The 12,500-nt window shown below is 41.0% G+C and overlaps 2 protein-coding genes across 5 annotated transcripts in view; one reads left to right on the forward strand and one right to left on the reverse strand.

The window, feature by feature from the left end:
* Nucleotides 1–12,500, forward strand: part of LOC137999271 (uncharacterized) — a 333,030-nt gene that overhangs the window by 51,319 nt on the left and 269,211 nt on the right. The window lies entirely within an intron of this gene.
* LOC138000816 (uncharacterized) overlaps nucleotides 1–12,500 on the reverse strand; it is a 173,005-nt gene that overhangs the window by 12,047 nt on the left and 148,458 nt on the right. For all 4 annotated transcript variants that reach the window (XM_068847474.1, XM_068847473.1, XM_068847475.1 and 1 more), the window contains one exon: nucleotides 11,135–11,386. In XM_068847474.1, coding sequence (XP_068703575.1) covers nucleotides 11,135–11,386 — 252 coding nt within the window. The remainder of the gene's footprint in view (nucleotides 1–11,134; nucleotides 11,387–12,500) is intronic.

The raw sequence follows: 12,500 nt of genomic DNA on the forward strand, positions 1-12,500 counted from the left end.
GGAATCGAGCCCACGACCTTCGGGTTAGATCACCGCCGCTCTACCGACTGAGCTACAAGGTCAGACGGGAGCAGGCCGTGGGAACTGAATATGTTAATGTCACGGCGATGAACATGTACAAGTACAAGGAAGGATTATGTTTTTGCAAACGTTAGCCGTGTAGCACTTATATTTGAACAGACTCAGATGATTAGAGTGTAATGTGAAGTGCTAGTTTTCAACCCCATATGAACCATGTGAGCGTTAGCCCTACTAACGGAAATAGGCCCACACAATGACAGAGAAAAACTATGACCAGGGTGGGAATCGAACCCAAGACCTTTGGGTTAGATCACTGCCGCTCTACCGACTGAGCTACAAGGTCAGACGGGAACAGGCCGTGGGAAGTGAAGATGTTAATGTCACGGCGACCTTAAAACGAAGGTTTTGAATGACATTCTGGCCTTTCCGTAGACAAACAATAAATTAAACTTCGGAGTTCACCTCAAAGTTGCAAACACTAAACCATCGTCTCCTCATTTCAGAGCCAAAGGGAATGGGTGACTTCAAAAGCCAAACGGCAATTATAACATCTAGGGAACACTGTAAACACACTGTAATACGGGCTCGTCCTGGTATGCTCCATGAATATGTATTTACATGGAACGGACCACACATTGAAACAAAGTTGATAACGAGCTAAAACAGGCCTGGAGGCAAAGTAACACTTGGCAACAGATAACAAGGAATGAGTACATTACAATGCATGGTATTAAGCTAGAGTCCGGCCTGTTACGTCATGGCACAATAGTGGTAGTAGAAAAGGTAAAATGCTCATCGTTATGTCCGTGAACAGCACCTTTACCCTTTGCGACTTCACAGGTGAATTGATTCCTTGGGAAAAAGATCTTGAAGACAAACAGGATGGTAAAGAAGAGGGCCACAGCGACCTTAAAGATTACAGCAAGTAGTTGGACTTCAACGAGCCTGCTAAGGATACGATCACACATCTCACGTTTCATGGTGTACCACATTCAGAGTAATACTTTTGCGAGGGTTACTTCGAAACTACAGTAGAGCCCTGAAAGTAAGCAATGTAGCCTCTTAAGAAGAGTTTGCTTACCTCACCGTACAAATCATATTAGATGCGCTCGTCAGAGTTAATATATAGATTTAGCCAAGCCTAAAAGTGGAGCTCCCTGGTTATTTATTCTTACTACCTGTAGTGTTATTAAAAATAAAAGGTTTCGAATTGTCCGCGGTTTGAGGTTTCCGTTTGCTGCTTTAAATAATGAAATAATTTTCTTTGCTTTTCTCTATAGAAAAATTCATTGCCTAACTAGTGAATTCCACGGTAAATTTTACGCTAAAAACCGATATCGCATGAATCACGAAGCGATGAGTACGATATCGGTTTTTCGAGTGAAATTTACTTTGGAATTCACCAGTTTGGCAATGAATTTTTCTTGCACCGCATGAGTATTAAAAGAAAACAAGCCCACCCTCAGCGAGCGAATGGAAAACGAAAAAAGCCATTTCAGAGTCATCTGTCAATAGCCAGCTAATAGGAATTACGCTAAAATTAGGAGGCATTAAAAAAAACTTTGTTAGGTCAAAAAATTGTTTTACTGACGTACTTTATTCCAGTTTATCTCTGAAAAGGAGATCATTTAAATTTTGATGTATTTTATTAAAACACGCCAGGTTGGCTTGGAACAAGAATCGGCAAAATGCAACCAAGAAAGGACGAACTTCAAACAAAATCCGCTCCAACACTTAAATAACGTTTAGGTGCTTTAAACAAACTTCTGAAAACACAAATTAGTGAAATTTCCCCCTAATTTTACGAGAACTCCTTGCGATTACGCGTTTATAACATAAGGGCAAAATTTTCTTGTCATTGTCGAGGCACATCGAAAACCAGTTGGGCAAACGGATTAAAAAGAACTCAAGTTGTTCGATCGCATTTTAGAGCAAAAGAAATCAACTTTTTCTTTATGTCCAAGAGAGTACAGATAATTGTTATTACCTTCCAGTTGACAATAAGAAATCTATTTTCATTCCTGAATAAAGGAAAAACCGATTAAAACACTTTTTGGAAATAACAAACGTGTTGAAAACTGGAAACTAGTGTTACACGAGCTTTAGTTTGATTGACATGTGACAGGAATTACATCTTATCTTGTTTTTTTTGGCGGTATTATATTTTGTGTATTGGCGGAATTATATCTCGGAATCTTAGGAAATCGTCTCTACCAGGAATTGTATTCTAAAAGGAAGTCATCTATCATTAAAGAGTTTAGATCATTAAAACATTTAGTGCCGAGACCCGGGATTGAAGGATTGAAAGAGTGAAAAAATGAATTAACCTCGTGTAAACTTGTCGTCGGAACCCAAGAAACGACTGAAGAAGAAATCCATGGTCCGCGAAAGTCATCGCGCATTTGTTAGGAAAACAATCCTCGCGGCAAAGGAACAAATTGATAAACGGGGAGATCCTACCGTTTTGAAGAAGCTCAAATCCTTGCGATGTACCCTTCTAGATAAATTGTCGGAGCTCAAAATATTGGACAGTGAATTTATCGATTTGGTAGACGAAACGAAACTAGAAGAAGACGTGAGCAATAGCTGTGACTTCGCCAGCGCTATTCAAGCCTGCATAGTCGACCTAGAAACAGCAATAGAAGCTGAGGAAAATACTGGAAAGGGTCAGGATATACAAGGAACGACATTGGGCTCGCAAAACTCTAACTCGAGTATTCAGGCCGGAACACAATCAAACGCGTCAACAATTCCGATCCACGCGAAGTTGCCCAAACTGGAATTGAGAAAATTTTCAGGCGACCCAATCAACTGGCATCCCTTCTGGGAATCGTTTGAATCGGCCATTCACAAAACCACCACCTTAAGCGACGTGGAAAGATTCCAGTATCTCAAGTCGCTCCTTGAAGGTTCTGCAGCCCAGACAATTTCTGGTTTAGCATTGACAAGCTCGAATTACAACCACGCGGTCCAACTTCTAGACAAGCGCTTCGGAAATAAACAAGTCATTATTTCGAAACACATCGAATTGCTCATGCAGCTTCCAAAAGTAAGCGACGGGAGCGACTTGAAGCAATTGCGCCAGCTTTTGGATCGAACGGAGGCGGCAGTTAGAAGTCTAAAAGGAATCGGTATTTCGACTGAGACATACGGAACATTTTTGACACCTGTAATTATGGGAAAGATCCCACAAGAGTTACGCCTCATACTGAGTCGCGGGACATCAGAAGATTGGGACCTTGATACAATTATCAAGTCTTTCACAGAAGAATTGCAAATTCGAGAAAGATGTGCTTTGGGAACGGTAACAGAGCAAACAAAGTTAAAAGAAAAACGAGAGTTTGGTTTTAGAATTCGCACAGGTCAAAACAAAAGACCCCCCACATCGTCAACCCTGGTTGCAAACAACGAAAGACTGCTGCTATCTAAGGATAAATGGTGCATTTTCTGCAATGGACCTCATCCAACTATCAAATGTTCTGTTGTTACCGATCTAGAATCTAGAAAGAAAATTCTACGTCAAAAGGGAAAATGTTTTGGTTGTCTGAGGAGCGGTCATGTGAGTCGAGATTGTCAAGCAAGGTGTCATCGTTGTAGTGGGAAACATCACGTGGCTTTGTGCAGCGTTCAACACTATCCAGAGTATCCAATCACGACCAGAAGGGCTAGAGACAGCAATCAAGAACAAACTGTGAGTACAAACTTGTATTTTACTCAAGACGTTAATAACAAGTGCATCTTGTTACAAACGGCCAGAGCTAACGTCAGAAGTCCTCATGGAGGAAATTCTTGCAATGTGAGAATCCTTTTTGATTCTTGTTCCCAAAAGTCTTATATAAGCTCACGGTTAAGGAGCAAATTGAGCTTACGACCCATTGGAAGCGATACAGTTCTAATACAAACTTTTGGAAACAATGAACCCTCATTGAAACAATGTAGCATCGTTCAGTTTGCATTGGAATGTCAAGACAATTTGACAGTGTTCATTAATGCTTATGAAGTTGAGTTGATCTGTGGTCCCAGCACAAACCAGACCATTGAAATTGCACGACAGTGTTACCCACATCTGCAAGGCTTACCTCTGGCTGATCACTCACGAGGTGATGAGGATCTAGAAATTGATGTCATGATTGGAGAAGATCATTACTGGTCTGTGGTTCAGAATCACGTGGTAAGGGGGAAGCTACATGGACCAGTGGCAATTCGCACAAGATTAGGATATGTATTGAGTGGTCCTGTGAATGCGGCAAGTGCGAATACACAGTTATCAACTGTTAACGTGTCCCATGTTATGAAAACTGAATGTCAAGTCAAGGAAGAGAACTTAGTTTCAGATGATTTCTTACTGAAAGAGGAGCGAAGTAAGTTTTGGGACTATGACACTCTTGGAGTAAAGGATAGAGAAGGAGATTTTCTTGAAGACTATCTCAGCAAAGTGAAGTTCAATGGAATCCGTTATGAAGTGTCTCTTCCCTTCACGACTGAACACCCGATTATTCCAGACAATTACTTGTTGGCACAGAATCGCCTTGTTTATTCATTGCAAAGATTAAGGTCCAAGCCAGAATTGCTCAAACAATATGACAGTGTCATCAAGGAACAATTAAGTGCTGGTGTTGTTGAATTGATTGACAAGAGTCATGCTTTAGATACCCTTCCTGGAACTGTACATTACATTCCTGATAAAGAAGTATTGAAAGAAGACAGAATCACTTCTAAACTACGTGTGGTGTATGACGCCAGTGCTAAATCCCGCAATGAGCCAAGTTTGAATGACTGTCTCCTACCAGGTCTAGCCTTAACTCCATTGATCTTTGATGTCTTGCTGAGATTTCGCCTCCATAAAGTGGTTTTGATTGGTGATTTAGAAAAAGCATTCTTGAACATTGAAGTCAATCCAGCAGAGAGAAACTTGTTAAGGTTCCTATGGGTAGATGACATAAACTCCCCGAATCCAGAAGTGATCACACTGAGATTCACTCGACTTGTTTTTGGTTTAGTTTGCTCTCCATTTATTTTGAATGTAACATTGAGGAACCACTTAACAAGGTATGAGAACATTGATCCTGAATTTGTGGCTGCTGTTGTGAGAACTTTGTATGTTGATGACTTTGCATCTGGAGAGGACTCGGCAACGAAGTGTTTTGAACTTTACCACAAGTTGAAGTTGCGGTTCAGAGATGGAGTTTTTAATATGGGAAAGTGGGCATCGAACAGTGAAGACTTAACTGAAATGATCAAAAGAGCAGAAGAATCTTTGTCTTGGGAACCGGAGCTGTCTTGTAAGGCTACCTCTACATTGACCGAGCCGAACATTGAGGAAGAAGATTGGACAATGTCAAATTCAAACAACACTGTGAGCGAAGAAATCGTTGTCAAAGTAATGGGAGTTCAATGGGATCGGATGGAAGATAATTTCGAGTTTGATCTTGCTACCTTTTCTAGACAAGCCTTAGAAGAAACTTTCACTAAACGGACATTATTGAGCAGTACTGCTCGGTTCTATGATCCATTAGGCCTGCTGTCACCGGTTATCTTACCCTTAAAGTGCATGTTCCAAGAAATTTGTCATTTAAAACTTGTTTGGCATGAAGCTTTGCCGGAAGGTCTCGGGTCGCGCTGGAAGGAGTTACTACAAGACATGTGGAAAGTCTCAAGCATTGTAGTGCCTCGTTGCATCCTGGGTGATGTTCAAGTCGAAGACATCACGTCTGTTTAACTGCATGGGTTCGCAGATGCTAGCAAGTCTGCGTATGGAGCAAATGTCTACATCAGGTTGACAACCTCTGGAACCAGTTCTGTTTGCCTTCTAGCGTCCAAAACAAGAGTTGCTCCCTTGATCGGTGAATCAATCCCTCGACTGGAGTTAATGGCCGCCTTGACACTTACTTGCGAATTTGATGACAGCCGTGCATGAGGCATTGACCTGCACTGTGAAGATAGAGCTTTTCAATTGGACTGAATCTCAGATCGTGTGGTGGTGGATCAATAGAGAGTTTAAACAATAGACCAATTCGGCTAACTCAATGTTGTACCCAATTCAAATCTCTCGGGGTTAAGATTCTTTGTGTGTTGAATTTGCATGACAATGAAGCATTCACATTCAAATGATATGGAAATACTTGGAACAAAACGCTTTATTCCCAAAGGATTTGAATTGGGTACAACATTGAGTTAGCCGAATTGGTCTATTCAAGCTGTTTGTTCAGAATCGAGCTCAGAAGATTCGAAGTCTGTGGAGTAAGGATCATTGGAGATATTGCCCGTCTGAGTGTAATCCTGCTGACATAGCGTGGCGAGGGTCAAAGAGCTCTGTTCTCGCCCACAGTGATCTATGGTGGAAGGGAGCTCCATTTCTGAAAGAAGGAGAAGTTCAGTGGCCAAACCTACCTGATAATCCGATCGGTGAGAGTACATTCCCAGAAGAAGTAACAAAGGAATTGAGAAGGAAACCTGAAATTTCAAATGTTATGACAGTATCCGTGCTGTGCTTTCAGAACATTTCAGAAGTCATCTGTCCAGAAAGATTTAGTAGTCTCAGTAAACTTGTCAGAGTAACCGCGATGTGCTGAAATTCATCCAGAAGCTTAAGAGGAAGATAGAAACAACTGACATCAGTATGGAGGATCAGAATATTGCTACGAATCTCTGGTGCAAAGACGTTCAAGCCAAAGTTGAAGAAAAGGAGAAATCAAGTTCGACTTGGGATCAGTTAGGAGTCTTTAAGGATGCCAACGGACTTCTGCGATGCAAGGGACGAATCCAGAAGTCTTCACTTCCATACTCAACAAAACATCCCATTCTGTTATCTAGAAAGCAGCATTTCACTAAGCTTGTGATCATGCAGTCCCACGAAAACGTGAATCACAATGGAGTTGGAGAAACTCTTACTGAAATCCGATCACAATTCTGGATAATCAAAGGAAGACAAGCTGTTAAGGATGTACGTTCCAAGTGTGTTACGTGCAAGAAATTACAAGGAAGAGCCTACAGCTCTCCACCTACTTCACCACTACCTGAATTTCGAGTTTCAGAGGAAATGGCTTTCTCTAAAGTAGGTGTGGACTTTGCCGGACCCTTGTACGTGAAGAATATATACTTGTCCAAGGGGGAAATGCACAAGTGTTACATTGCTCTATTTACATGGGCTAGTACAAGAGCTTTGCACCTTGAACTTACGCCAGACCTCTCCGCCAATTCGTTCTTAAGAGTGCTGAAGCGATTCTTCGGTAGAAGAGGACTACCGACCCTGTTCATTTCAGACAACGGGAGAACTTTCCGAGATGCAAAGGTTAAGAAGTTTGCTCTTGATCGGAACATTGACTGGAAATTCAATGTACCCACAGCCAGCTGGTGAGGCGGATTCTTCGAAAGCTGTGTGAAACTTGTGAAAAGGTGTCTCAAGAAAGTGCTCGGAAATGCGAAGTTGGGTCATGAAGAGTTAGAGTCAGTGTTGATTGAAACTGAAGGCGTTTTGAATTCTAGGCCATTGACTTATGTCTACGATGACCTAACAGAAATTCCACTCTCGCCTTCTCATCTTGTAATTGGTCGTCGACTTCTGGATCAATCTGCTGCCATCACAGTACCTGTAAACACTTTGCCTAGACGAGAGAGATATCTAGACCCATTTCAGAAATCGATGGAAGAAAGAATATCTTACAGGTATCCGCGAGTACCAGAAACTCACGGGAGGTGAACCAAGAAGAACAATTGAAATAGGAGACGTTGTGCACATCTATGCTGACAAGACACCCAGACAACAGTGGAGAATGGGGAAAGTAGAGAAACTGTTACAGGGACAAGACAACGTTGTGCGCGCAGCAGAAGTGGTAACAGTAGATAATTCTCTCCGCAATACTAGCTTAAAACGTCCAATTCAAAAGCTCTATCCTCTTGAAATCAATGTGTATGACGAACACGCAACTAATGCGAGAACAGGACAGTTTGACAGTGGAATGAACATTCAGATAGTTAGAGTTGAAGACATCCCTACAGTGATCACTGCTCCGTGAACTGTCTGACCGTATCTTGAGCGTTTGACACTGAAGCCAAAGAGCTAAATTCGGTTTTGCCTTAAATCAGTCTGATTTGTTTAAACTTTCTTGATTGACTACGACGTCAGTCAGGGGGGAGTGTGTTGAAAACTGGAAAATAGTGTTACACGAGCTTTCCTTTGATTGACATGTGACAGGAATTACATCTTAACTTGTTTTTTTGGCGGTATTATATTTTGTGTATTGGCGGAATTATATCTCGGAATCTTAGGAAATCGTCTCTACCAGGAATTGTATTCTAAAAGGAAGTCATCTATGATTAAAGATCATTAAAACAAAACGGTTTAGTGACTAAGGAGAGAATTTGTGGAGTAACTTCTTGCACTAAGTATGAGCTGTTACTGGTATTCTTTTTTGTCGTTGCCGTTCTCTTTCGCTCTCCTTCGTTTCTGTTCTAGTCAAAGGTCCTCAGGCATCATGTAGCCTAATCAGAGCTTCTAAAGATATGCCAAAAATTGCAATACAGCACCTCTAAGCAAATTGAAAATAAACACTCAGCTTTAAATTTATTTCCCTCCGATGCTTGACTTGAATAACAGCGTAGCCGCCTGTGTGGACCACAGCTACCATGACATGTCAAACTGGATTGAAACCAGCGAAAAATGCAGAAAGAAAACATTTTCCAAACCGTTTTCTATCTGAACACGAAAAGCGTTGACTGAGTAAGAACTATAGTTTATGCAGTATGGCCGTGTAGCCGCGTCGAGCGACAGAAAGCGCGCGAAGAATGAAGCCTCGTTTATGTTTAGGTGAGTTAACCTGACTTGAACCTGCAATCCAATCGAAAACGAGTACCTGGTCAGCGGTCAACTTCCAAAAAACAGCTGACCTCGGTGAGCTACAAGCTTGAGCCCGCGATATGGTCACGTGATACTGGTCAGTGGATACCTTGTTTTGACAAGTGTCAATTGATCAAAACTTGGATGTCCAATGCTGTAAACTACTAATATATAGATTTAGCCAAGCCTAAAGGCGGAGCTCCCCGGTCATTTATTCTTACTGCCTGTACGGTTTGTGAAAATGTTTCCGGTTGCTGCTTTAATAATTAGATCATTTTCTTTGCTTTCTTCTACAGAAAAATTCATTGCCTAACTAATGACTTCCCCGGTAAATTTTACTCTAAAAACCAATATCGCATGAATCACGAAGCGATGAGCGAGACATCGTTTTTTCCAGCGAAATTTACTTTGGAATTCACCAGTTTGGCAATAATCTTTTCTTGAACCGAATGAGTTTTAAAAAGAAAACAAGCATTAAGCACAACCTCAGCGAGCGAATTGAAAAGGAAAAAAACCCATTTCAGAGTCAACTGTCAATAGCCAGCGAATAGGAATCATGCTAAAATTAGAAGCCATAAAAACAACTTTGTCAGTTCAAGGTCAAAGATGAGTTTTACCGATGTACTTTATTCCACTTTATCTCTGAAAACAACATCATTCACATTTTGATGTATTTCATTGAAACACGCCAGGTTGGCTTGATACAAGAATCGGCAAACTAAGGCAATGCAACCAAGAAAGGACGAACTTTAATCACGATCTGCGCCAACACTTAAATAACATTTGGGTGCTTTAAACAAACTTCTGAAAACACAAGCTACTGAGATTTCCCCCTAATTTTACGAGAACTCATTGCAAATATGTGTTTATAACATAAGGGCAAAATTTTCTTGTCACTGTCGAGGCAAAACGAAAACCAGTTGGGCAAACGGATTAAAGAAGCACTTGTTCGCTCGCATTTTAGAGAAAAACAAACAAATCAACTTTTTCTTTATGTCCAAAAGAGTACAGATAATTGTTATTTAATTCCAGTTGACAATAAAAATTCGATTTTCGTTCCTGAAAAAAGGAAGAACCGATTAAACCACCTTTTAAAAATACGCATCCTCTTTAAATAACGCATCCGCAAAAATAAACGGTTTAGTGCCCAAGGAAAGAATTTGCGTGCTAAGTATGAGCTATTACTGGTATTCTGTTTTGTCGTTGTCGTTCTCTTTCGCTCATTACTTTCGTTTCTGTTCTAGACATAGGTCCTCCAGGCATCATGTAACCTTATCAGAGCTTCTAAAGATATGCCAAAAATTGCAATACAGAGAAAAAAGCGGCTCTAAGCAAATTAAAAATAAACACTCAGCTTTAGGTCTACATCCCGCCAATGCTTGACTTGAATAACTGCGTAGCCACCAGTGTGGACCACAGATATCATGATATGTCAAACTGGATTGAAACCAGCGAAAAATGCAGAAAGAAAACATCTTCCAAAAGAACTTTCGTTGATATATAGTACGGCTGTGTAGCCGCGTCGAGCCACAGAAAGCGTGCGAAAAATGAAGCATCGCTTATGTTCAGGTGAGTTCACCTAGGTTGAGCCTGCAATCTCATTGAAAACCAGTACCTGGTCAGCGGTCAACTTTTAAAACAAGCGGACCTCGGTGAGCTTAAGCTTGAGCCCGCGATATGGTCATGTGATACTGGTCAGCGGATACCTTCTTCTGACACGTATCAATTAATCAAAAGTTGGATGTCCAATTCTCGGTTTTCACATGACGTCACGACCGCCATGTTGGTGCCCCTAAACAAAGAAAAGGCGGCCATGTTGGTGCCCCGACCAAATCCTCCGGGAATTTAACTCTATTATTATGCAAACGCTTCCTTTTGTTTTCGTTGAAAAACATGGCTTTTGATCACGTGAGTGAAAACCAGCAATATCAAAGATGTGTGCTGTAAACTAGCATGATACTGGTCACATTGGCATACATGGAGGGGTGGACGTACGGACGATCCATGACGTCATGGCTATAAAACCAAAATCTCTTGCATCGATGGGTTACCATATTTTCTTAATTATGGTGCTCCGCGCATATTGTTGTTGACTTTTCATTTCTGTCAATTAATGGTGTGTGAGGCAGAGTCACTGGCATCCATGATGTTTTTATAACTGAGCATATTCTCATGAATTGTGCGAAAAGGAGGAAACGGCAGGGTCTAAATTATACAATTTCCATTTATAGGAACCCAAAACATATTTTTGAACATCTTTTGTTAAATACGACTTACGATCATCTCCCTCTTCTGAACAGTTCTGACATCTGCGCGACATTTTGCTTGAGCCAAGGACTATAACACAGTCAGATTTTTTGACCTGGTCCTCGTACCATCGTGGTACATTGGGTGAGATATCCAGGGTGTTCCACATGTCTATGCTGGGCTCGATCAAATCGGTTGAACGTAAGACAGTACCAAAACAGTGCACTACATGGCTACACTTATCGCAGCATCGAGTATGCAGGATGAAAACTCGTTTTTTACCTGAAACACAAATAGTAGTCACGTTTTCCAATCCATGGCTCATCGCAAGTACTGCGTGGTTGATTAATAACTAATTGAATTCATCAGTGAATGGTCAAAAAATGCTCAAGGAAACCCAAAAACGTGAAAAAAACTGCACGAGACTGAATTTGCTCTGGCAATCACTTTCTAGCCATTTTCAAAGGCTAACACCCCATTAATTAAAAAATCGCCTTCCCGGCTATTTGTGGAAACTCGGAGCTGCTGTGTTTAAAAAAGTCTATCTCCACAAATCTACTCAACAATTCGACTTCATAATTATAATAAGCTCAATAATGCACGCATTTTGATTGGTTTTCACCTTTGATCAATTAGAGGGCAGACGTATAGCTGACCTGAAAACAAGTTTTCTTTCCAAGCACTCACTCCCTTCATAAAAATTTTAAAACTGGAATGATTACAGACGTTTACCAAAATATATGCAAAAACGGGAAATCGTATTTTTACACAACGTTCTCGGAGCCGTCGTCGTCGTCGTCATCATTGCGTAAGCTCCGGAATAGATCGCAGAGGACGTCAAATGTGGTGACACACTCAGCTGTTGCCTCTTTTGCCACTTTTGTTGTCCTTACCACACCTGTGATCTATTACTGAACAGCCGCGCGGCAACATAGAATCAACTTGTTAACTTTAACTGGTGCGTCCAACGAGCACTTTAGTAGCAGATGAGTACTTCAACTTGCTTGGAAAATCGTGCTCTTTTCCTTTTTTTATATTCTCTTGCTAATTGAGAAAGAATGGGGTTTGGTATATTGCTTAAAGAACATTACTCACCCACTTTACATTGAGCGCCGACATTATTTCAGTTGCCATTTTCACGAGAGTGTCTCACCAATTTTACAACTTCTAGCGGCGAATTAAACTATCTCGCCTAGTTGTTTCCACTTCGTATTGCTTGGGTATAAAATAAATATGGGTTGCTTGCTTATTAAGTCCAGTTAAAAGTTCAAACAACTAAGTACCACGCGAAGAAATTGACATTTTGTATTTCTCTCTTGAATTCACTGCAGACGTAGCGCTTACGCTTCATAGAAAAGCGCTCGAAGTGAAGGTATTCTGCCGTTATTCTGATCCA

Source organism: Montipora foliosa, chromosome 4 (genome assembly GCF_036669935.1).
Source record: "Montipora foliosa isolate CH-2021 chromosome 4, ASM3666993v2, whole genome shotgun sequence".
NCBI classification, from domain to species: Eukaryota; Metazoa; Cnidaria; class Anthozoa; order Scleractinia; family Acroporidae; genus Montipora; species Montipora foliosa.